Source organism: Rhododendron vialii, chromosome 2a (genome assembly GCF_030253575.1).
Source record: "Rhododendron vialii isolate Sample 1 chromosome 2a, ASM3025357v1".
NCBI lineage: Eukaryota > Viridiplantae > Streptophyta > Magnoliopsida > Ericales > Ericaceae > Rhododendron > Rhododendron vialii.
The window spans coordinates 47,630,404-47,656,849 of NC_080558.1; the positions used below are offsets into that span (position 1 = coordinate 47,630,404).

Below are 26,446 nucleotides of genomic sequence, written 5' to 3' on the forward strand. Positions count from 1 at the left end.
TACAAATCTTCTTTGCAATTAGAATAATAAAATAAGTTATTTTAATTTCTTCTTATTTTATTTTCCTCTTCCAATCTATAGCAGAGGTCGTGCCACGTTATATTTGTGCAAATTGAATTTTAATGCCATTAGTGTGGAATTTAGATTTTTTCCTTCTTCATATTTTTATTTTTTCCAGTCTTCAAAGATGTTTGCATGTTCAAATTCAAATGGCAGATCAAATTCTTAGGAATGAACGAGAAAATAGAACAGATTCTGTTTCATTTAAGGAGAATGCTAACCTCTACCCTTAGGGTGGAGGATAATAGGTAAAAATGATAATCTATTTAGTTCTTATATTTTATATATAACTATTGTATCATTTCTCAACCTAGAGAAAATAGGCCCGTACGCCCAAGCTCTATACTTGGACATTCATCCCTTTCCTCCTATGTCCAGTTAATCCTATCTGTTACGTTTTGCTTTGCTTTTGTACTTCCCCACCATCAATACCTTAAAAACGAAGGAAATACAGCAAGGCAAACTTTGTGCACAAGTATTTATAAAAAGGCGATCCAAAACCAAATACTTTAGGATTCAATATCCGGAGCACTTCACATATGACAACATAAAAACAATAGCAGCTTGCACACAAACAAATGTGGGAGAAAGCTACATAATAGAACAACAAAAAATGAAGAAAAACACAAAGGGAGGAACGAAAAAGAAATGGAACAAGCACAACACCAATAAATAATTTACAAGGACCTCAACCATGGAAGGAAGAAATGGTGGGAGGTTCGAATAAGATGGAAGAGGTTTAAGCTCTTCAGTCTATGAATGCTCCCCCCCACATTCCACAATCAAAAGTGAAATAGGAGCGCCTACATGCATCCATGGACTCCCACCCCAAACCCAGCAAAAGGAAAAAGAATTCGGGGGGTTACAACTTTCATTTATTAATGGTTGTGGGGCGACCTATAAGCCTGCATTGTTCGGGAAGTAAAGAAGACATGACTTGCCCATTCACTGCAAAAAGCTCCCCATCAATGCCACAGCCGTTGTGTGCGTCCTTTCCTGGCTTAATCTTCACTGACTTCACCTGCATTCCAATAGAAACTTGAATTGCACGGCGTTCTTACGACTAACTTTCAATTTATCTACAACTCCGTTACTCTGAAGAGAATAATAGTGCGAATGGGAAAATATATTAATAAGAGATGAGACAAACAAGTTTTCATTCTGAAGAGAATTTCCCAAATATCTTAACCCCCTTTAACAGAGAGAAGCGAACAAAATGTGCTCAACTATTCAAAGGGATTACAAGGTGCTTCGAAATGGTATTTGATTAGGCCTAATGATGGTGGAATGGGTATGGGGCAATTTCGTTTACAAAGAAAGAATTCTAGAAGGGGACAAGTATAGAAAACATGAAAATTCGTTCGTCAATTTTTTTTTGATAAGTAAATAATTATATAAAAGAAGGCATTAAGGGAATGCCACCCATATACAAAAAAAGGCCACCAAGACAAAAAAAGGCTCTATACACCACTAAGTGAATTGAACAACTCAAACCAATCAAGAAAATGATCAACGGAAGGATTACAATCTCCCTTGTCCCAACATTCTGAGATGATAGCAGCAGATAAACATTCCAAGAGAGCATATTGAACTTGACAATGCACCATTGGGTATTGTTTTATTAGCTGATGAAACAATGGAAGAACTAAGCGTATCTGATTAATCTCATCTAAGGGTAAAAGGAGCGGGCAAACACTGAGAGGTATAGGTTCGTTTACGTATAGAGTAGCCATCTTTATGTTCAGGAAGGCATAGTCTCAGTCATATAGCTGGTTTGATATTGTGATAATGGTGAAGACAACATGGTATGGGAACTGAGTATGGAATATTATCCAAACTCTTCCATCTGATAAAGTAGTAGACATTCAATGTCCTCAATCTGAAGATCAGGATTGATTACTCCCAATTTGTCAGAAGTTGAAAAGCATCACCAGAGTGAGTTGCCAGGAGGAAGAAAGGAAAGAGTTGCAGTCATACCTTGATATATTCCACATAAGGCAGCGAAAGGTGTCGACCCAATTGTAGAAGCAGGAAAAACCTCAACAGCCTCAGCCGTCCACTTCCATGAACCAATAACAAGTCCAAGGTGTTGTCATCATACTCTGCCTTTGGAGCCACCACCTGGGAACTCAAACTTTGAACAGTTTTGCAAGAATGGTTGCAGACCAGAACACCAAGAAATTGACCTTTTGTGACGACCCAATTATCTTGCAGCCTGGGCACGACTTCCCTCCTCAATCCAGTTTCAACATCATCTGACGGACCTGGCAATTCGATGGGATTTTCCAAATCCCAGTTAGGCTCTACATCCCACTTTGGTTCAGCATCCCAAATTGGACCTGGATCTGACATTGTCGATGAAATATCCTCTTTGTCATTTGATCCTGTATTTCCCCAAGAACTTCTAGTGGTATTATCATGTGTGGCTGTCAATCCAGTCCATCCTTTATCTGTTTTTGACTTTGACCTAGTCCTTGGCCAATTGGGAGTTGCTGAAAGTGGTAGCTGAGGGTGTATAACTTCTGGTTCTTCCATCACGTTGCTCCTCCCAGATGATAGGCGCTTTGATTTTGGATCTAGGCCACGCACATACTCTGATGGTTCGGTGCTGGCATGAGTGCTACTACAGGTTGTATCCAACTCTCCTCCAGAAATCCGACTTGGGGTCATTATTGAGTCAATACTTGATAGGCTAGAGGCTCTAGGAATCCCATCTGTATTTGATCTCCTCATAATGTCTGTATATAGGTCTGACAGGTCAACTATTTCTCTATCAGCAGACACTTTTCCATCACGATCAATTGCCTCTTTTGATGCTGGAAGATATTCCACTTCAAAACTGTACTTCGGCATGCATAAGAACTTCAAGAAACCAGCAACAAAATAACGGAGAGGCCCGTATCGCTTCTGATATCTCTCAGAAAGTTCCAACACTGCAGCAAAGCGGAAATACCAAACATCGCACATTAAGTTCAAACCTACTATAAAAGCACATGACGCAAGCACTTCCTTTGTTAAAATACGCAAAAGTAGATGTGCCAACTATATCCTCAATCAGCAAAGCTTCACATTATGACTCAGCATAAAAGTGGCTTTTAGTAACTGAATAAGGCAGGTCTTAGGAGATAGTATTGGAAAGACAATTGGTCAGGTTACCGCCCTGAAATACTATACACCATTGGATCCAAAAGAGAGTACTTGAAACCCCTCCTCCACACCACATTAGGTCATAATAGCATCAACCAAAGACTGGAGATTTACCTCAAAAGGGTATTCATTCCGTCTCGTAAATAATTTTATACTGATACTGACATTCTCAATTCAGATTTCAGAGGAAGCCAGAATCTTATCTATCGCAGACTCAGCAGAAGATCATGTCAAAAGTGAGCTATCTCTTTATCGAAATCTAAGACTGCCAGGCTCTAAACCAGCTGAGTTGGTTCTCACCTCCTCTTTGATCAAGGGAAGGAAGATGGGTTTCTCTTGTATGCAATGAAGTGGTTTTGTAGACACATGGGAACATTTCCAGGTGAAATCTATCTACTTGCTGCAAAGCTTTATCCATGTCATAAATGGTAGTATGAGATTAAAACTAGTGTCTACAGTAACAGCATCCGATATAGCAGCTTGGAGTGACCATTCTGATATCTAACATTTTTGTTCAATCTGGCAGGACCACTGGCCTAGGAGGCTCATAAACCAAAGGGCCAAACCCTCCGAAGAAAAGGTGAAAAACACAAAAAGAGAAACAAAAAACAAAACAAAGGAACGTTTGAGAACTATATACCACAAGTAGGACTTAAAGAAAATTAAATCAAGAACAGATCATTGACACAAGGGCAAACAAAATAGACATCCTTCACGACACACCCTGGAAGCAAAGTAATAAGAGGGACTTGGAGCACAGAGTTCGAATATTGTTACCGAAGAATTGGGGTACCAAAAATGTACAACGGCTTTTGGAGCCCACTTTTGGGTCCCACACGAATAATCCGAACCGTTAATAAATTTTAAAACAATGTTTCGAGTGGCCTTGCAAAAACTCAGCTCAATTGTATATGCGTAAGTGGTTGATCCAAACTTCAAGTTTTCATTCAGAATTTAGGGATATGTGTAAGTGGTAGATCCAAACCTTACGCATATACAATTGAGTTGATTTTTTACATGGCCACTCAAAAAATTATTTTAAACTTAATGAATGGCTCGGATTGTTGGTGTGGGACCCAAAAGTGGGTTTTCCGTTGCACATGCCGTTGTATATTTTCTGTACCCCCAAGATTTGGTACCTCTAGCATTTTTCATGCAGCAAAGCTTCGGGTTCATGTTTGGTGTGGAGAAGAGTGCTTGCGGGAGGCTTTCCCGGATATATATATCCTTTGGCTTTTGACAGAGATGCGACCATCTTTGATTATCTCCATTTTCATGATGGGGCTTCGGTGTGGGATCTTCGTTTGCGTAGAGAAGTAAATGAGTGAATGAGGCATTGATGAGTTTGCTTGCAAGAGTGTGTGGTTTGTGTAATTTAGGAGAAGGGGATGATGAGATGCGATGGAATCTTTCAAAAAATGGTGCTTTTCAGGTGAAGTCTTACTATCTCTCACTTAGTGGAGGTGGTAACCCCTCCTTCCCTTGGCGAGCTATTTGGAAGACGAAGGAGCCAGTAAAGGTGAGTTTTTTTGTGTGGTGCGCGGCACAAGGCAAGATTCTTACCATTGATAATTTGATTCGAAGGCGGGCAATCATTGTTAATTGGTGTTGTATGTGCAAAAGAGATGCGGAGACGGTGGATCATCTTCTCCTTCATTGCCCGGTTGCGGGGGAGCTTTGGTCATTAGTGCTCATGTGGTTTGGTGTGATGTGGGCCATGTCTAAAAGTGTAATGGAACTCTTAATTGCTTGGAGGGGTGTTAGAATGGCAAAGAGAAGGAAGCAAACTTGGGCTTTGATTCCGCTTTGTTTGATGTGGGTTATTTGGCGAGAAAGGAATTTGAGATGCTTCGAAGGAGTTGAAATGCCTTTGTCTAGGATCAAGAGTTTTTTAGTGAATAGTTTGTATAGTTGGGACAATAGAGAATGTTCTCCTTCTCTTGACCAATTTTTGGATTGGTTTGAGCTTTTCCATTCTCATGGGAGTGTATAGGGCCTTTTTGTCTTGTGGCCTTTTTGTGTGTAATTGGGTGGCTTTCCCTTAAAGCCTTCTTATTAATATATTTATTTACTTATCAAAAAAAAAAAAAAAAAAGCTTCAGGTTCAAAAGTGTAATTTATACTTTCGTAATTCTAAGGGCCTAACTGTGTATTTTATGAATGTATAATCTAGATATAATGATGTATTCAGACATCTTTTATAAGGAAAACCATCTTGTACAAATTTGATGCCGTACGCATGAATGTTTTTAACCAACAGAAGAGAAATATTTATTAATTCCATGTATACTGGACAATTATTGCTTTGATTTCTAGCTTTCGCGTGTAGAAAATTAAAAATCCACCAATTCGCCAATCTGCTTGGTCTGAGAGAGTAAGAGGTCCAGATTAAGTACAGAATTTGTTGCCTTGCTTTCTTTTGTACATGGGTGGCATCACCTTGATGCCTTTTCAATAAAAAAAGTATTACTTATAAAAACAAAACTACTGAATTTGTGGGGTGTGGCTTGAAAACTGTCAGAGTGAAAACGCCATAAAATTCAACCAACCCGTTGGTTTAGGTGATGAATGGCTTGTGATCTGGCCATCTCAAAAGGTCAACACTACACATGCCTTACCTCAAGTGAGCAGCAGGGAGACTCATGTACCTAATCTTATGGCTTGTAACATTATAAATAGAACAATATGAACACTGAACTAAGTTCCTAATCAACCTCACAAGTTCACAACCAACTCCAATGACCTTGTTTCATAAATGGAAAGGCTTATCTACTTTTTTGATCCCTATAAACATGAGTTGATCTCAATCTCGTCCCACAATATTAGTTGTTTCAATTTTGTCCTTCAAATTTTGATTACAGTACAATGTTGACCTTGCCATCAATTCATTGACAGAAAGGTGATGTGTACACTCCGAAAGTCTTTAATTAACAACAAGACTGATGTGGAACAAACAAACCCATACCCGACCATTGACATCCGCCCAAACCCAAACCTGAAATAATACCCACCACCATTACTCCCAACCACGTCAAACCCACTGTTCTTCCCAATCACCACCACAGCACTGCTCCCTAGCTAACCCACCTCTTTTTTACCTTAGCCCTTTCCTCTTCCTTCACCCACCATGAATTTGCAGCCAGCAGTCACTCCGCCACCACAACTTTCAAGTGCCAAATCTAGATCCTGCCTCTCTCTCCCCGCCCAAAATGTACAAACACATAGATATACACCACAAACCCAAAACTCAGAAATCAAATGGGTTGTCGTCACGATCTATAGTTTTTTGCAACTTCAAATCTAGTTCTTGTTCACAGAAAAGGACTAACTGGTAGATCCCAAAGGGAAACATCGACATGAAACTCTAATCAATGTATGGATACTTTTTTTGAGTATATGATTGCTGTCACAACTACAAGGTATGAATTCCAAGAAAGAAAGTGAAGTAATTTTCTGGTGCCAATTCCTGCTAAATTAGATTAAGTGGTGATATCAACTATGAAAAGCAAACCTAAAGCTCTCATCATTGTTAAAGCCCGAAGTGCAATTGGCTGGTGAGAATATTAGGATTAAAGGGACTCTCATTTTTGGTGGGCCTAGGTGCGTGTTTTTTTTTCCTGTATGCGAAATCGAATACCACCACAAGTTCTTACTGTCCATATTAGGATGAATATAGTATATACCACACCAATTATTATGTTGGATTACTATTTTCCATTGATATGGAGCCAAATCGTGGTGATTTAGGGGCTGTTTGTTGTTGGGTGTGTGGAGGTGGTTGGGGTAGGAGGATGGGTGACAGTGGTATGGGAAGATAAGAATGGGTTGGATTAGGGAAGGGAAATTGGGGAAAGTGGTCAGTGAGGAACAAGGGTGGTGAATGAAGAAAGGCATGGCATTAGCGGTGGTTCTTGGAGTGTGGGAGTCTTGGGTCATGATGTGTGGATTTGGGTCTTGGATACTGATACTGAGTTTCAGTAATAGTTTGGTTGGTTACGAGTCTTGTGACATTAACATGTTTTCTGTCTTTTTTTTTGAATTCCGTGGTCGGCATCACCAAATTCCGTTACGTAATTGACGGCAAGGACGACATTGATCAAGGTTATCTAAAATCAGGACTAAATTGACACTATTGAAATTAGAGAGACGAATTTGAAACCAACTTATGTTTGTAGGAACCAAAATAGCAGATAAGGCTATTGGAAAGTGATGCACCTGATTTTCTAATGGAACATAATCAAAAGCAAGGATCTAAAGCAATCAATAAGAGTTTTGAGAGTTACCATCACTGACAAAACCGAAGTATGAGACGGTCATCCCATAATGTATAACACCACTCTGAATCCATTCAACAGCAAAAACATCTGTGGCAGTAAGGCCACCCTGAAACCAGCAAAACCAACCACAGATTAGCAGTAAGGAAGCCTGTGAAGAAGTAATTACATGCTTATAGTTTGTACATAATAACATCAAAGGGGACAACAAAGATTAAGAAACCAAAACTATACATTCCATATTCAAACCCAAACCGTTGTATGCTCATGAAAATTCCTCATCTGTAAATTCTCAAACGTCTGAATGAAATTCTGTAAATCAAATTTTTTATACTTTCAGTGATAACTATCCTGTTGTTGCTTAGTTTCTAATAAGAGCTGGTACCAAGATTGAAGAAGGAAATTTAGAAGCGTGCCCCCATAGTGGGAAGCACATTTTGGTAATGAGATTCTGCGAGTCAATATGATGCAGGACATAATGCTGTGATTACAATCACAAGAAATGTGTGATTGATTGGATATCTATGAGATTGAGTGGTAATTGATGGAAGGGTCTTAGAAATTTCCTTTTCTATTTTAGTAGCATGTTCTGGCATAATTTTAGGCAGATTTGGACTTTTGATTGTTTTCCTTTTTGGTTAAGATCCTAGTAGTTTAAGTATTCTTGCAAGGCACAAGGCCAAGGCACCTAATTTTCCATCTTCAATAATATTTCTCTTGAGAGTCATTTCTCATTCTGGTGGATTCCAGTCTCGTGGACTTGGGAATTAAAGAACTCACTTCCGACCTACGTCAGTTGGTATCAGAGCAGTAACGCTTCTTGTAGTGATGGCTAATGGGGTTGAAGGCAACAACCATCCCAACAACGAAGAATGTGGGGTGCAGGCCCTTTGGGCATATGTGCATGCTCAAGAGGCAACCGTCCAAGAACAAAAGAGAGCGAATGAACAGAACCAACAGCAGTTCGATGAAGTTCGATGTACGCTGAGATGCAGCAGTCATTCGCGTGCCTATACCTTGGCGGCCACCCGGATCGGGATCTCGGAAGGGTGCGTGTCAACGAGAATCTGCCTCGTGGCCGCCCGGATGGTGGTAACGATCCTATCAATCTGCATAGGCAACCAGCCTATGTAGATGATTCCAGTGATGAGGAACTTGGCAATGTGCTGGTTGAACGGCGTCGAGACTACCCCGAGCACAACGGCCGTGGCCATGGGTTCTCCGATTTCAAAGTTAAAGTGGACCTCCCCAATTTTAATGGCCATCTTCATGTTGAGGGTTTCCTTGACTGGTTATCTGAAGTTGAGAATTTTTTCGAGCATATGGTGATCCCGGAGGAGAGGCAGGTAAAGTTGGTGGCTTATAAACTTAAGGGAGGTGCCTTTGCTTGGTGGGAGCAGATGCAACATAATCGCAGAAGGCAAGGGAAACAACCTGTCCGTACGTGGAACAAGATGAGGCAGTTGATGCGAGAAAGGTTTCTCCCTCCAGATTATGAATAAATGTTATACCAGCAGTACCAAAACTGCATGCAGGGGTACAGGTCAGTCAGCGATTATACCGAGGAGTTTTATCGTCTGAATGCTCGTAACAACTTATCGGAGACAGAAAATCAGCAGGTGATGAGGTATATTGGAGGTCTAGGCCTTCCAATACAAGATCAGATTGCGTTTCAAACTGTTTGGAATTTGTCCGAGGCTGTAAACTTGGCTTACAAGGCGGAGTCTCAATTATCGAGGGCACCAGCCAAGACTCCATCCACTAGCAGATCTGTTCTGATTCAAACCGAGCTGCAACTGATCGGGGCAGGCAATTCAACCTGCAAGTAGTTCAGCATCAACAAGCATCTCAACGCATAAACCAATGTGATCCTATTCAGACCAAACAGCCAGCGATTTCTCAGCCTCATCACAACAATAATCCTTATCAACGTCCAACCATTGATAAGTGTTATCGCTGCAACCAACCTGGGCATTGTTCCAGCACGTGTCCAAACCGAAGGCAGGCTAATTTGGTTAATGCAACCGAGGATGATCTTGCAGATTTTGGGAATGAAGTGATGACTATGGAGATCATAATGATGATGAAGAGGTTGAAGTTGTAGAGGGGGATCATGGAAATCGAGTTGTTTGTGTTGTGCAGAGACTTTTGTATGCACCAAAGCATGAGTCTGACCTGCAGCGACATAACATCTTCAGAACTAGCTGTACCATCAATGATAAGGTGTGTGATGTCATCATTGATAGTGGCAGCAGCGAGAATATTGTGTCGAGGGCTCTTGTCGACAAGTTACAATTGAGGACCAAGCCTCATCCTTCTCCTTACAAGATCGGATGGATCAAGAGGGGTGCAGAGATCAAGGTAACAGAAGTTTGTTGTTGTATTCCTCTTTCAATTGGTAAAAGTTATAGAGATGTAATAACTTGTGATGTAGTAGACATGGATGCATGTGATGTGCTGCTAGGGAGACCTTGGCAGTATGATGTTGATATAGTTCACAAGGGGAGGGACAATACATATGAGTTTAGATGGAACCAGAAGAAAATTAAACTAGTTCCATTGCAAGAAGGACTACCTAAAGCTTCTAAAGTGGAGGGGAAATCCTTTGTTGCAGTTCCTGCATTTGATTTTGTTGACGATATGAAAAATGCAGGTTTTCAAGGGACCAGAACCAGTGATTGCAGATTCTAACATTCCTGGGGAGCTTCAACCTTTGTTGGAAGAATTATTAGACATCATTCCACATGAACTTCCTGATGGTTTACCACCCATGAGGGACATACAACACTGCATTGACTTGGTACCTGGTGCAAGCCTCCTGAATCTTCCACACTACAGAATGAGTCCTGCAAAGAGTGCACAATTGCGAAGGCAGGTTGCTGAGTTGAACCGGAAGGGGCTTATTAGAGGGAGTATGAGTCCTTGTGCAGTACCGGCACTACTTACTCCAAAGAAAGATGGGAGTTGGAGGATGTGCGTTGATAGCAAGGCAATCAACAAGATTACGGTAAAGTACAGGTTTCCAATACCGCGCTTGAGTGACATGTTAGACATGCTTGTAGGCTCTAAAATATTTTCGAAGATCGACTTGCATAGTGGCTACCACCAGATAAGAATTAGGCCTGGGGACGAGTGGAAGACTACCTTCAAAACAAAAGGACTATACGACTGTGGTTAGTTGTGCCATTTGGGTTGTCTAATGCACCAAGCACCTTTATGAGGGTGATGAATCAGGTTCTGAAATCTTTCATTGGCAGATTTCTAGTGGTGTATTTCGACGATATCTTAATTTACAGCCAGTCAGAAGTTGATCATATGAGCCACTTGCGAAAAGTTCTTCAAGTCCTTCGGGATAACTTATGTCAATCTAAAGAAGTGCTGTTTTCTGACAAAAGTTGTTGTGCTTGGGATTTGTTGTTGGAGCAAATGGCATTCAAGTGGATGAAGAGAAGGTCAGGGCAATCCGGGATTGGCTGACTCCAACAAATGTTAGTCATGTTAGAAGCTTCCATGGCTTAGCTACTTTCTACAGGAAGTTTATCCGGAACTTCAGTTGTATCGTGACACCTATCACCTATGAAGCACCGACGCCTCTAGAAGTCGAGGTATCGCAGTGTCGGACACGGGGACACCGCGGGGACACGTACGGGACACGCCACGTGGCGTGTCCCATAATTTAATTTGAATTTTTCACGGGGACACGGCGGCGACACCGCGGGGACACGGCTGGGGACACCGCGAGGACACCGATGGGGACACGGCAGGGGCCAAACTGCAATTTTTAAAAAAAAATTAGGGGCCAAACTGTAATTTTTGAAAAAATTGGGGGTCAAATTGTAATTTTTATTTTTGGGTGCCAAACTATAATTATTTATTTATTTATTTATATATATAAATAAATAAATAAATATACACGTGGCGTGTCCCCCGCCGTGTCCGTGTCCCCATTTTTTTAGAATTCCCGTGTCCCGGTGTCGGTTTCGGTGTCCGTGTCCGTGTCCGCGTCCGTGCATCACAGCCTATCACTGAGTGTATGAAGAAAGGAAAGTTTCAGTGGGGGATTGAGCAAGAGGAAAGTTTTGCGCTGATCAAAGAGAAGCTGTGTGCAGTGCTCCAGTTCTGGCATTGCCAGACTTTGACAAGCTATTTCAAGTTGAATGTGATGCCTCTATTGTGGGAATCGGGGCTGTCTTATCTCAAGAAGGTCGACCAGTGGAATATTTCAGTGAGAAGCTTAGCGAGGCACGACAGAAATGGACTACCTATGAGCAGGAATTTTATGCAGCACTTCGGGCTCTCAAGCATTGGGAGCATTATCTTGTTCAGCGAGAGTTTGTGTTGTATAGTGATCACCAAGCACTGAAGTTTGTAAATACACAGGGCAGCTTGAACAGAATGCATGCCAGATGGATTTCTTTCATTCAATGGTTCACTTTTGTTTTAAAACACATAGGACCGGGCAACAAAACAAAGTGGCTGATGCATTGAGTTGGCGAGCAGCTTTGCTTACAACTCTTGGTTCTGAAATTGTTGGTTTTGAATTCATCAAGGAGTTGTATGAAGAAGATGAAGATTTTAGTAATGTTTGGAGGAAGTGTCAACAGAAACAGGATGCTGGAAATTATCATGTGCAGGATGACTCTCTTTTATGGTAACCAATTATGTATTCCAAGGGCATCACTAAGGGAGAAGATCATCCGGGACTTGCATGGTGGTGGCCTAGGAGGTCATGGGGGACGTGACAAGACTATTGCTTTAGTGGGAGAGCGATATCATTGGCCACAAATGAAGAGGGATGTTGGCAAGTTCGTGCAAAAGTGCCTTGTTTGTCAAAAGGCAAAGGGGCAATCACAAAACACAAGCCTATACACTCCATTGCCCATACCAGAAAATATATGGGAGGATCTTTCCATGGATTTTGTCTTGGGACTTCCAAGGACTCAACGAGGTATGGATTCTGTTTTTGTTGTAGTTGACAGAGTCTCCAAAATGGCGCACTTCGTGCCTTGCAGAAAGACATCAGATGCAACTCATGTGGCAAACCTCTCCTTTTGAGAAATTGTTCGATTGCATGGAGTTCCAAAAACTATTACTTCAGATAGTGATGTCAAGTTTCTCAGCCATTTTTGGAGAACATTGTGGAGGAGATTCGATACGAGTTTGAATTATAGTAGCACAAGCCATCCACAGACTGATGGGCAGACCGAAGTAACAAATAGATCATTGGGGAACATGATCAGATGTGTCTCGGGATATAAACCAAAACAGTGGGATGCAGCTCTTCCTCAAATCGAGTTTGCATTCAATAGCACAGTGAATAGGTCAATGGGAAAGACCCCTTTTGAAGTTGTCTACACTAATCCTCCACAGCATGCACTTGATTTGGCTCCCTTACCAAAGCTGCCAGGTCAGAGCGTTGCAGAAGAGAACATGGCACAACAGGTTCAGAATATTCAGGTTGAGGTGAAACAGAGCTTAGAGGAGGCCAACAAAAAGTATAAAACAGCGGCAGGCAAACATCGTCGAGCTAAAGTGTTCAAAGAGGGTGATCAAGTGATGGTTTATCTACGCAAGAGCAGGCTCCCTACAGCAACTTACAGCAAGTTAGCAGCCAGGAAGTATGGTCCTTTTTGAGTCAAGGCGAAGATTAATGACAACGCTTATATCATTGATCTTCCAGAGCATATGCAGATTTCTTCTACCTTCAACGTTGCAGATTTGTTTGAGTACTATCCAGATAAGCCGTTATATCCTGAGAGTAACTCGAGGGCGAGTTCTCCTGAAGTGGAGGTGACTGATGCAGGACATAATGCTGTGATTACAATCACAAGAAATGTGTGATTGATTGGATATCTATGAGATTGAGTGGTAATAGATGGAAGGGTCTTAGAAATTTCCTTTTCTATTTTAGTAGCATGTTCTGGCATAATTTTAGGCAGATTTGGACTTTTGATTGTTTTCCTTTTTGGTTAAGATCCTAGTAGTTTAAGTATTCTTGTAAGGCACAAGGCCAAGGCACATAATTTTCCATCTTCAATAATATTCTCTTGAGAGTCATTTCTCATTCTGGTGGATTCCAGTCCCGTGGACTCGGGAATTAAAGAACTCACTTCCGACCTGCGTCACAATATCTATCTGCGTCTGGAGTGTAATTGATGGGGACAGGATTAGGAGAGAGTTGAGCGACGATGCATCTTTCTTGTTGGCTCTAACCATTTCTAAACTTCAATTTATCCAAACTATGTCCCCAACCAACAAACCAACTACCCCCGAGCTTGGACTGGGTCATACAAACGGACAGGCGGTGGCAAGCAAGTTGTGGATCCACCATGGGCTAGATTCTCCCTCCTTCGATAAAATGCGTGTCCCTGTGAATGTATAATTAGGGTTTCAGTTTATTTGTTATTTTAATATTGCTTTAAGGGTATTATAATAGTCTTTCTATTACATTAGGGTTCTCTTTGTGTAACCTAGCCCGAAACCCGAAATAAGCAGAATGTTTCTACCCGATCTTGACCTTTCAGTCCCGTGAAACCGACTCCGGGACATCAGATCGGATGGTTTGAGCGGGTTATTCGAATTTATGCACACCCCTAGTTACTAGCATACTTGCTCAACTTACTTAAAGCATAAGCTATATAAGGTCTAGTGCAATTCATCAAATACTCGAGACCCCCGATGATTTGAGAATACTCCAAGCGAGAAATAATTTTTCCATTGTTCTTCATTAAGTGGTCACATCTAAGGGTGTTCAAATAAGACAATCATCGTCCTCACTGAAATTCTCATTATTTCATCAATTTAATGTGCTTGCGACAGAGCATATCCATCAAATGTTTCAGTAATTTTCATCCCAATTATGACATCTGCAGTCCCTATATCTTTCACGTCAAATATAGAATTCAACAGTTTCTTAGTGGACTTTGATCATCTCATTATTGCTTCCAAGAATAAGCATGTCATCTAAATACAAACAATGACATGGAACATTAGTCTGGTCTTGAAACCCTAGATTGGTTGTCAGATCCCTCTCTCTCTCTCTCTCTTGTTATATAAAAGAACCTACCTAACCCGAGCTTGTCCAGTCCCGACCCGAATCAGGTCGGGGTCGAGCAGGCGGGCAACAGCAATGGCTAGGTCTTCCCTCTGAAAAACTTGAATACCCCCTGGGCAGCAATCCCACAAGCAATCTTCAGCTTTGTATACCCACTTGGTTTCTCTCAACTAACCAATGTGGGACTAACCTTTTTTGTCACTTAAGCCCATACGGCTGACTTTGGAGCTAAATATTATTCACTTAATAAATGGTTTTGACCAGGTAATTATATCAATGAAACCCCTTAGTGCAAAAAATTCACTCTTGGACCCACCCCAATATATGTGTGGGCCCCGCTTTAGTTTTGATTCAAAGTTAGCAAAAACACTCTTTGTTCAATCCATTTTCCCCGACAATATGTACTTGTATTGATGCCTAAGAGCCTCTGGGGCTGTTGTTTGCATTGTTCTTTGACCTTCCATCCCTGCTTCGCTTGTTCTACAAGGTTGTAGACCACACTTCTTTTCTTCTTGGGGCTATCGATTAAATGGGAGTTGGGTTTTGACAGTTCACTCAAAGTTTATTTACCACTCAACAGTAATTTTCATTGCTAACTTTACTGAAGCCTTTCAAGTTTCAATCTTCAAACAACAATTTTATTTTAAGTGCCAAGTCTATATACTACACGATCACAATTCGTCATTTGTGACAAGTATGTTATTAATCAATAATCAGGGCCTAAAGTATGCATTTTTATAAATATCTTTTATCATCTACATACATGAAAGATTTTTCAATGTTGTTTGGAAACCACAACTGAATCAGAGCGATTCCCAACTCGATTCATCTCACAATTTGCAGAAGGACCTTTTTTCAATTCTGGATTCAATTAACGTGACAACTATACAATAAACGGAGGAAAGAGAGCATTACCTTCACTATAGCTATTGCAGCAGAGATGGGATCTCTAACTCCTAGAACAGTCCAAACTAAAGAATTATCCGAACCGGCCGGTATAATCCCAATTGGAATTGAAATTGCTTCTTTCTGGTTTTCTCTACTGAGAAGACCATTTAAAACCTGTACAAGAATAATAAATTGGAACTCCATCATGTCAGCAAAAAGAACACATAATATATAAGTAAACAAACCAATGACACGGACTTTTCCATTCCCCCTAGTGAACAGGTGAGGTTAAGTTCATAGAATATGGGTCTGACTCCATAACCAAAACACATGGATCACTACTTCTTTGCAATGTTGGAAGAATAAAAAGCTCCGATTTCAGAGCAGACTTAGAGACATGGGAAGTAAGCTAATTTATCTTATTTAGGTTTTTCTGCCATTTATTTTCCCTAAGCAGACTTAGAGACAAAATGCAACAAAACTTTAATTTTCTTTTCCCCCTTTTTTGTACTAGGGGCTACTATTGTTACGGTCGATGCTCACTCATGTCATAGTTGCCACTTCCTTCCCTATTTTGTTAGGGAATATTATAACAACAATAAAAATACCAAAAAAATTACAATAATTTGCATCTCAAGAATGACCAATTTCATATGGTCCCCTATAAACAGCAAGTCAACTTAATACAGCTAAATGCAAACTCTTCAAAATTTGAAATTGCAAGATCGATACGCACCACATAAATACATACTCCCTCTGTCCCATTTTATTTGATTCCTACGGAAGATCGTGCCATTTTGAACTGTAACTATAAATTCCTTCTCGAAATCAGTTTTTGATTTTCTTCTATTTCTTTTGGACCATTCAAAAGATATCAATGAACACTTTTGAACGGCGACAAAAAGTTCGAAAAGATATTCTCGGAAGTAGCTTATTTTTGAAGGTCAAAATGACACGACTTCACATAACAAGCAAACAAAATGGGACGGAGGGAGTACAGCCGAAAATGCGTCTGCATACATAAATGGGATGAATATGCAGGAATAGTCAATCATTTGTACAAATTGAACGAGTGAATGACCCGAATATGCAAAATGACTTACCTCATTAACAATACCATCACCTCCAACGCAAATAATTCCTGCAAAACAATATTAGAGTTGGAGGGTCTAAATGATGAACGGTACTTAAGTTGCATGTCAAAACCAAAAAAATGAAACTTATTATGCAACAGAGAGAAAACCAGAGATACCATCAGGGCATGTGCTGAAGTCAACAGTGGAGGCAAGATTTCTAGCATGACCGGCAGATGTTGTTTTAACTACCTCTATCTTAAACCCTGCAAGCTGTTACAGGTAGCAAGTCTTGGAATAAATCGCATGATATTAACAAGAACAAAACCATAAACCTACGGAATCTCTCCAATAAGAACTAAAAGCCCAGTATTTGGCTTTAAGAGCCCCTATGTGGTTTCTTGATATAGAACAATGGTCTAAGTCGCACATCAAACACTCATGGAGCGGACTGTTCCAGAAGAGAGTTAGGAAAAGAAGGGAAGTCAACAATGTCCAAAGTCACCCAAGACCAAACCAACCAAACCAAAACCGAGCCTAAGTCCCAAACAATTGGGGTCAGCTACATGAATCCATGTTTTCCATTTAGCTCTGTTGAGGGCATCGTGTTCCGTAATATCAAGTGAGCCAAGATCCTTGCACACTACAGGTTCTAAGGTCAATTTCGGTTGACCTATGACAAATTCACCAAAGACAAGAATTTAAAATAACAAGTTTTTCCTAAGATCTTAGGGTTAGTATATTACACCGAACTTCATGCAATGTTCTGGTTTCACAAGACAGGGTGTCATAAGTTCTACGATGTGTAGAAAAGCTGGAACTTAAACAGTAGTGACAGGATTTGACAGCATGTCAACATCTAACTATCTAAAAGATTCCTTACTTGCAAGGTGGAAAGGTATAACATGCATCCAAACACGCCAAAAGCTTTCATAGCTATCCACTGTTAGATAGCTTGATATACATCGTTGGGCCCATTTCCTAACAGCTTAAGCTTTTGGGACTACTGGTAACTTAACATGGTATCAAAGCTCTGTTTGGGAGAAGCCTTGGGTTCAAGTCTCTCTGTCTGCATTTATCCCCCGTTTGGATTATGCTTCTCCCCATCGTATTCTGTTTCTGTCTTTCTATGAAAATTTGCATCTTCTAGTGCAAGAAGGGGTTGCACGTCTTACACTTTGTTCTTTTACAAGTTTTGAGAAATTTTTTTACTCTATTCACGGTTCTCGATAAGTTTCTCTATCTCTCTCCACTCATTACCACTCATTACATTTAAACTTTTTCTCAAAACTCAAAACCAAACAAAGTGTTAAGCTTTTGGGACTACTGGTAACTTAACATCCACAGTTGGTGTTACACTTCAAACTGTCAAGTAGATGTATAGAATAATCCAAAAATGCCAATATACCTTAAATATTGGTTCCACCATCTCATGAAAAACTTTACTGGAACGACCACGTCCAGACCTTGGATTTAAAATAACGAGAACTTTAGGTGGACTCTTGCATTTAACATGTGAATCAGACGAAAAATCACTAGCAACCATATCTGAAGCCTGCTTCAAAGGATGAGGCAAACAATTCACAAAACACTGCTGGTCAGCAAATCCACTAACCCACTGGTGTGCTTCTTCGGAGCTAGAAGCCAAGAAACGAATATCTTTCCGACTTCTACCAATTTTCATAAAGCAAGAAAGGCCACGTGGAGCCTTTTTCAAGGGATATGTATGAATAGTAAAATGCCTGACACCTACATTGTAGGATACCTGCAAAGTCACAGACCCCATGTTCAGTCCAATTAAAATAAGTGAAGGAAGCTTAATTGGAGAGGCAAAAAGCAGAACAATCTGAAAAGCCCACCGAAATGACATCCTCCAGACAAAGCACATGAGAACCCCAGACTAATGCCTTGCTTGTTAGTTTAGCATCAACCGCATCCTGGTTCATATTATCTGTAGAGGTTTGAGTAGCATTACTTGTCTTTCTCTTATCCAAAACCAGCTTTCCAGAAAACACTTCATATCCCAACAAGTCAGACTGCTCATCCCCAATATCAATCCTATGCTCCTCCCTTTTTGCTTTCTTAAGATCATCACTGGTGACACTTACGGTGCCATGCCTGGAGGCCTTCACCTTACTGCGTTTCTCTGGAAAGACAATGGGGGAGGAGTGTTGTCCAGTTGCTACTTGAGAGCACAACCCCAAGCGCCGAAGAGACTGTTGAGGTGTCAGTCTCAAAGAATTATTCTTGGAAAGGTTCCCACTCGTCTGCATATTAGTTTGACAACAGCAAACAGCGGCAAAAAATCATGGAAGATGCAACACAATAACTCCCTTGTGTAAGCTGTAGAGTTGGTGATTCACCAAAATGGACAATAAAATTCAGCATAATCTGCCAACCTGCCAGCAGTGCACTTCCAAGCTGTTATACTGTTAAGACAATTCCGAATAATTCGTACAGGGATGCATGAAAATCAAGAAAAAAGACAGTCCAAAAGTCATCACAAAAGACCGTAAACAACAAAGTCCAAGTGCATGAACAGACGGAGTATTGGCTACTTTTGTTTTCCTATCAGTCAATGGGTATTCACATGTTACTTTAAGTGACAATTTCGAGCTTTCAATAAAGCAAAAAAAAATATAAACTACCAAACATCACCTATATTGTTTGGATTCAATAATGGGAAGCATAAAGTAAGATTTTAGGTTCAATTATTAGCAAGGATTGAGAGATTATGGACGATATAACCCATAGCATCCAAGTTGGGTGGCTCAAGTGGAGAGCCGGTTCTGATGTATTGTGTGATCGAAGGATACCTATAAAATTGAATGGAAGATGTTTATAAAACTGCTATACGACCACCGATGCTATACGTGACGGAGTGTTTGCCTATCAAGAAGCAACAAGTGAGTAAGATGAGTGTAACTGAAATCAGGATGATGTTGAGATAGCTATGCGGTAAGACTGAGAGCTATTTTACATGGACACGGGCAGATGAATCTGATGCTGGTCGGACACTTCAAGTTTGGAAAATAAAGGATTTGTGGATATGTATCCAAATTTGGATACGGGTGCAGGGAAACGCCACCTATTAAATAAAATATACATTTAAAATTTTTTTTATTCTGAATATTTTCCAAATATATTGAAATTTCAAAGAGAAGAGTTACAAAATGTTGTAAGTCCTACCAAAGCCCAAAAACACTTAGCAAAAGACCAAAAGCAATAGCTAAGCCCAATAACAATACGCTAGCCCAGTTTCGTAATAAAAATAGTAAACTGTATGAAGCCCATGTCCACGGCAGGTGTGTACAGCTACACTGCACATAAAACAGAAAACTTAACACATGACAAAATGTTATTGATTGGTGGGATTACACCTTATCTCTTGCTCTCCCTCTCTCTTCACATGTGATCCACCTCTCCGTTTTCTAGAAAGACTAAAATGTATTTCTCTCTTCTCGATATACGTATACTCACTCCATGATGATTGCCAAGCTCTCGCTCTCGCTCTCTCTCTCTCTCTCTCTCTCTCTCTCTCTCTCTCTCTCCATGATATACTAGTATACTCCATGGTCAGCAGCCGAATATGCCAAAACCTCACTGGTTCAAGCCGGAGATAATGGCGATTTGGGTGTTTGGAGATGATGGTGACGTGCGCGAGTCTGATTATCAACCACCGAACCGCGTACAGATCCCGTACGCGCACCCAAGTCTTGTCGTGTTGACACGGGTACTTAACCCAAAAAGACGATTCATGTATCATAGACTGGGAGAGATAGAATTAGAACCGAAATTATTCATGAGATGATAGGAGTTGTACTTATACCGGATAAGTTGAAAGAAAATAGATTAAGGTGGTTCGGACATATTTAGTTCAATGGAAATAATATTAGCAAAATCTTTGTAAGAGGGCAATTGTATATCTGGATCATGTAGTGTATAACACTGGATGCAGACATCATAAATCATAAACACATAAAATAGGAACATTGAATAATTTAAACATCAAGAAGTGAACAATTCATCTACCAAGAAGTATATAGAATTTTTTACTAGCATCAAAACAAGTACTGCTGTAATATTGACCCTACAATACTTTTAATTGTTCACTCCAAATATACAGGAAGCCCGTACTTCCTCATACCCAAACCAAAAGCAAAATTATGCAACACACAATCGATAACTAAGTCGAATCACCACTGTCACCATATCTTGGGTGGGATGGAAGACCTTTTTTTTTTTTTTTTTGGGGGGGGGGGGGGTGGTCCTTTCGGTATGTCATTGGGATGGACGACCGTCATAACATTTAAAAGCCTCTCTTATTTGATCCTAAATGTCTGCATCACATTACTGAAGCAATTCCAGCTCTTGTTTCCTAGCAAGTGCAAGTGACAACTTCTTGTCACAAAGTCGACACAATTAGCAATGACGAAACATGACTCCATAGATTCTTGAGAGGAAGAGGGTCTTTTTTTAGGACAATAATCCACCATAGGCCACGACCTTGCCTTCATTTAAGCTGTTTTTTAGTTCATCAAAACTGAGGATGTCTTAACCCTTTAACCATGTTGGGCCTTGGGATTGGACTACCAATTCCATGGGTTTCACAATAACTTGTTTGGTAACCAAAAAGAGGTGTAGACTAACAATCCAATGGGTTTGGGAGCTGGCCATTAGGGGGTATTGGTAGAGGTCTCTCCCACTTGGTATTAAGGGGCATTGCTGTATTCTGAGATGAATAAGGGCTTGTGGGCTAATAATCCCATCATCTAATCCCATCTCAAACAAACATACTCATCACCAATCCCATCTCCTTATCAATCCCTTCTCATTACCAATCCCAATCCCAATCCTAATCCTCATCCCATCTCCTTACGAATTCCAACCATCTATCACTGTTATCAAACGGGGCCTTAAAAGGAAAGAAATGAAATCACCAAAAACACTAATTTCCACAGCTTAACTATGCCTAATATTTTTTTAAGAAACCAAAATTATTGAACAAACAACCAAATTATCGAATAAAGTAATCTAAACACAAGGGCAGATTCACTTGATTGACATTGCTCAATTCATAGGGATAAACTCTTAAAGAAAATTTACTTAACAATACGATAATACCAAAGATTAGATATTGAAAAAATAGAATAGACCAGAACTAGTTTGTATTATTAGCGTCATTTGAGAAGTCATATGCAGCAATGAAGATCATGAGATAACTGAGCCACACAGACAAAAGACCATGAGGGCACAACAATAACGTGTCATAAAGGAACCCTTAGCCGGAAAGTTATTACTTGCAACCACTACAAATGGCAAAATACACATAGAAAGCCATCCAAGATAAGGCTTAAACTTTACCAGATTCTTTCAACTCCTTACTTCATCCTCAATGTCTGCTTGAACAACTGCATCACATTCTTGCAAAAACTGAAGCTCTTGTTTCCTAACAAGTGCAAGAGACGAGTGCTTGTGACACAATACGAACCTATAGGTTGCAAAAGCAATCAAACAGATATGGGGAGATTTTTGGTTGGCATAGATTCATTAGATATGATCAGAAGAAAGTAGAAACAACCAATAGTCATGATAGCAATAGTTAACTGAACCTGGCACCAATTTATTCCAATATTCAGATTAACCATTGGTGTGTAATAATAACCCCAAATGAGATCATTTGTGTTGGAATAGCATTAACTTCCCAACAGTTTGTCCCTCATTTCGATTTAGATGTCTTCAATGAAAATCAAACACTATAGGTTGCGTATGGAGAGGGTTCAAATAAGGACAAAACAGGCAAAACATAAACCAACTACTTTCCCTCATCCATAATCAGCAGGTACATCAACCATCCCAGTGTTCTGTCAAAAGCTACATATCATATACTCACTACCACGCATAGTTGTCAAAGGTGCAAAAAGGCACACGCCGAGGCGAGGCTCATCCCCATCGCCTTGTATGACCCCAGGCGAGGCGACTTGAATAAGGCACAGACTAGGTGACCAAGGCGACAAGGCGCAACAAGTCGCGCTTCTCTCAAAATCGAACACAGCCCTAGGATTATGTTGTCTAGGTTAAAATTTTACCTTCGGCCGTCGATTACAAACGAAATAAAAGGGCAAATCGAAAAAAAAAAAGGGCTCTCCTTAGTCGATTACAGCCGATCGATAACAAAAGAGTCGTCGATCAGTCGTCGTCTCTCCTCTCATATGCATCGATCTCCTTTGTCCCTCATCTCAACTCATCTCTCTCAGTCGTCTCTCCTCTCATCTCTCCTCATCAATTATCAAGGTATTTTGACTATTCTCCCCTCTTCCCTCTCTTTACATACGTATAGCTTCATATATAAAAAGTTAAAAACAAGTTCTGGGATTTTCAAACAATTTTTTTGACATTTAGTCCATTTGACATGTGATGGATGTTTTTATGTATCTTTTGGATGGTAAACTCATTGGCTTAGTGCTTATTATGTAAAATATTAGTGTATGCTATTTTTCCTATTTTTTTTCTGCATAGGTGAGCCTCGCTTAAGAAAGGCGCACCCCTCGCCTTGGGCCCAATAGGACTTTGCGCCTCGGTGCGCCTTTCGCCCTTGATGACTATGATACCATGTGTATAAGACGTGGTCACAAGGGCTTTAATCTGGGGCTTTAGCGTTTGGTGCATTCGATGTATTGCATTTGAGCAAAAAATTCATTTCCCGCCATGGACACTGCTGCCATAACCCAGATTAAAGCCCTCATGACCCCATCTCATATACTTTAACTCATGACTTTTAGTAGATAAATAAATTGATGTCAGATCAAAGGAACAGAGTTCTGCAGTGCAACCACACCTTTCAATGGCCTCAATTAAATTGAAGAGTGCATTCTAGTTAGCTAGGAACCGGTTAATTGATTACCAAAGCAACAAAACAAAAATAGCTTTCCCAATGGCTTTAGAGAATGACAATAGTGATGTGACGTTTGTCTTCTGAAAAAAATGGACTAAAAGGATCCAGCATAATTCATTCCTAACAATCATAACCTTCTTTCTGAAACTCAAATAGGCAATGAGGCCAGTGAAGTGATGTTTTTCCTATCTTCTAACTCAAGCTTCATGCATTAACTCCCCTCTGGACCTCAGTGACATGCTTAGAAGTTGGGACTTTTCAATCTCATAGCAAGACTCATTCCATAGATACATGCCATTCATCTAAAATGGAGGGTAATAAACCTTCTTACAAACAAGTAAGAGTCCAAGCAAGTAAAAATAAACAAATAGCTATATAGATCCAAAAATGGCTCAAAATATCTCACAACTATGTTCCCTAAGTTATTGGAAAAAAGCCAAAGAAAGTTATCCTTTCTATAAAAGTAAACTCTTCATCAAACATGAAATAACAGGTATGGTCAAACAATATAACATCTTTACTGAATATCGAATTAATAATGGAAATAATAATCATACAGGTAGTTTTTTTTGGGAGTGCTGCCAGGCACGGGTAATTCGCTAGGAATCTAAAATTTTAGGAAATCCTTCTCTGACCCCCTAATTTTTTCTTCTTTTTGGAAATTTGTATATGAAGTGGCCCTACCAATTGTACCTTTATCAGAGTATTCTTCATTTATACTTCCAAAGCTGCCCTCATTTATGCATTTGGTAATCTACCCACTAAAGACCCTACTCTTATCACAAATCAAACAGAAAAATCAGACCATCCTTTCCGTTTAGAACAGACTACAGGACAAGAAGCTTGTGGCTTTAGCGCTTGGCACGCCAGGATGAAATCTTGATTTTGCCCATATGACCATATGTTTGACATGGATAATATAAGAGAAGAAATACCTAGCAAGGGAAATGAGAGAAATATCTGCAGAGAGAGAAAAAGGAGAAATAATTGCAAAACATACAGCTCAATGTTCTTAACCATGATCAAATGAAGAGGAAAATAGAAAGAATTAAGAAGCAACCAAAGCTTCTTTTGGGGCAGAAATATCATGAAGCAAAGACACAGCAATGAAATCAGACCACCAAAGCAAAGACACAACCAAAGATTCTACATGTTCTCCTCTTGAAAACCAAAAAGCTATCCTAAGCATAGACTACTACTACACTCAAGCCAATGCACCAAGAACCTAAATGGGTATTAGCAAGTACTCCCACATGTACTACGGAGCTTTTTATGTAAAAAGAATCACCAGATTCACTATAATTCTAGTCATTTCAAAGGGAAAAAAATAGAAATGAAAAAAAAAAAAAAAAAACATTTCATGTATGCCAACAGGTATTAAAGCATTCTCCCACACATACTTGAAGCTTGCTATCTTCAAAGAAATAACAAAGCCACTAAAATATTTCCATGTCATTTCGAAAGATAGAGGAGAGAAACCAAGAAATAACATTGAGGCTATGGCGATGGTGCATTTGCACGGATTACTTGAAGTGCCAGAAAGAGTGATGGAGGGACAAATTTGCTCAAATTCATGGTAAACAATAAAATTGCTCCTGAAAGTTCATCATAATGGACGGTTTTATTAGGCATTTCAACAAACAGTTTATATGCGATATCAGACTTAACCAATCTCAACGGGGGAAACAGTTATTAAGCGCATAAATATGAACCAAAAGCACAGATCTAAACCTTCTTAGATGCTAGCTGTTCGAAGCGTGAGAAAAAGCAGGGAGGGGAGAGGTCTTCGATTGTGCTTGGGGACGGAGTCTCTGCTATAAACGGACTGCGATGAAAGCCTCTGCGGGCAATCGTGATGGCGAAGGGAGAAGTTTGGGTTAGGGTTTCTCGTGATTGATAGGACGCCGTCAATCGTGCAGTACAGAAGAGACTAATAGGACCCTCGGCTGATTTTGTCCGTGTACGCCGGCAATCGACGATTTGCTAGCAGCGAAGTCGGTAACGTTTTGGGAGTGCGATCTTGAAGGGCCAGGATGGGAATGACGGTAGTGATCGGGTGTTGGTAGCGACGGTGGAAGCGAGGGCTTTGGCGTAGCCAGGAAATAGTGGGGCACATTTTAGACACAATTCAACCAACAAAAAATTGTATTAGGCAACGTCAAAATAATAAAAGAAACGCTTGAGCTAAAAATAATAGAAAAAGCTAACAAATTTTACTAAAGAAAGATAGTAAGTGCATATATATACTATCAAAACAAATCAATTTTTGAATTGTACCAGCAGATTAGCCTAAGAGCAATTAGATATACAATAACTAAATTGTCAATATTTAGAAACCTTGAACCAATTAGAAAAAAATAAAAAAAAATTTCCAAATTTTATTATTAAAACTTTAACTTCGTCTTACATTGTGAATTCTATCAATAAAGACAATTTTCAAATTTTATTATTAAAACTTTAACTTCGTCTTACATTGTGAATTCTATCAACAAAGACAATTCTACTTTTAAATTTGTAAATAATTAATAAAATATATTGTATATAACTCATGATTTAGCCACTTATGAATTTGGACATTATTCATTGAAAAATTTCAAATGGTAAGTAGTGACTATTTTTTTGCATTAGACATCACACTTCGCCAATATAATTGAATTATTGTAATATTTGAAATAAAAAAATGAGAATGAAATAATATAAAAAATGTATTAAAGTGATTAAACAAATAAGAATTTAAGAAACCAATTTATAAGAAAAAAAATTTTGAAAAAAAAAAACCACTCGGTTGGTTCGTGCCCCCACTCGTCCCCAAGTGGCTCCGCCACTAAGGGTTGGCCACGGTAGTTGACTGTGTAAAGGAGAGAAACAGTTGGGAGGTGGGACGTTTGTTTGGAAATTAAAAGAATTTCTCTCTCACTTTTTGATTTGGAAAGAAATGTGGGCAGCGTGCCATTGGAATTTTCGGATTTCAAAATGCAAGGGCCTAGATCGATGGAGCTCGAGCGGGGAAGCAAACGCTCGTGAAAATACAGAGTCGCCACTCGGGTTTGAAGGT

The 26,446-nt window shown here is 39.8% G+C and overlaps 1 protein-coding gene across 9 annotated transcripts; it reads right to left on the reverse strand.

Moving 5' to 3' along the window:
- Positions 1 to 538: 538 nt before the first annotated feature.
- Positions 539 to 25,533, reverse strand: LOC131316551 (sphingoid long-chain bases kinase 1). Of its 9 annotated transcripts, none has more exons than XM_058345967.1 (10): positions 25,123 to 25,533; positions 21,882 to 21,945; positions 18,356 to 18,895; positions 17,905 to 18,261; positions 16,676 to 16,769; positions 16,527 to 16,564; positions 15,451 to 15,597; positions 7,491 to 7,590; positions 2,038 to 2,993; positions 539 to 1,081 (listed from the first exon to the last, which is right to left on the reverse strand). In XM_058345967.1, the coding sequence occupies exons 3-10, from the start codon at positions 18,767 to 18,769 to the stop codon at positions 932 to 934; spliced, it is 2,256 nt and encodes a 751-aa protein (XP_058201950.1). In that variant the 5' UTR covers positions 18,770 to 18,895; positions 21,882 to 21,945; positions 25,123 to 25,533; the 3' UTR covers positions 539 to 931. The 9 variants fall into 9 exon arrangements, with proteins under 9 accessions (XP_058201950.1, XP_058201947.1, XP_058201943.1 ...); XM_058345964.1 differs by having other exon boundaries at positions 18,356 to 18,925; XM_058345960.1 differs by having other exon boundaries at positions 21,861 to 21,945.
- Between the last annotated feature and the right edge of the window lie 913 nt (positions 25,534 to 26,446).

What these genes read in the sequence shown, in the direction of transcription:
- LOC131316551 (XM_058345962.1), bottom strand. Translation starts at nt 18,769, where the DNA reads ATGCAGACGAGTGGGAACCTTTCCAAGAATAATTCTTTGAGACTGACA. An exon ending in GTGATGGTATTGTTAATGAG is followed by an intron (nt 15,598 to 16,526) that starts GTAAGTCATTTT and finishes ATTCTTGTACAG; the next exon opens with GTTTTAAATGGTCTTCTCAG. An exon ending in CTTATGTGGAATATATCAAG is followed by an intron (nt 1,082 to 2,037) that starts GTATGACTGCAA and finishes ATTGGAATGCAG; the next exon opens with GTGAAGTCAGTGAAGATTAA.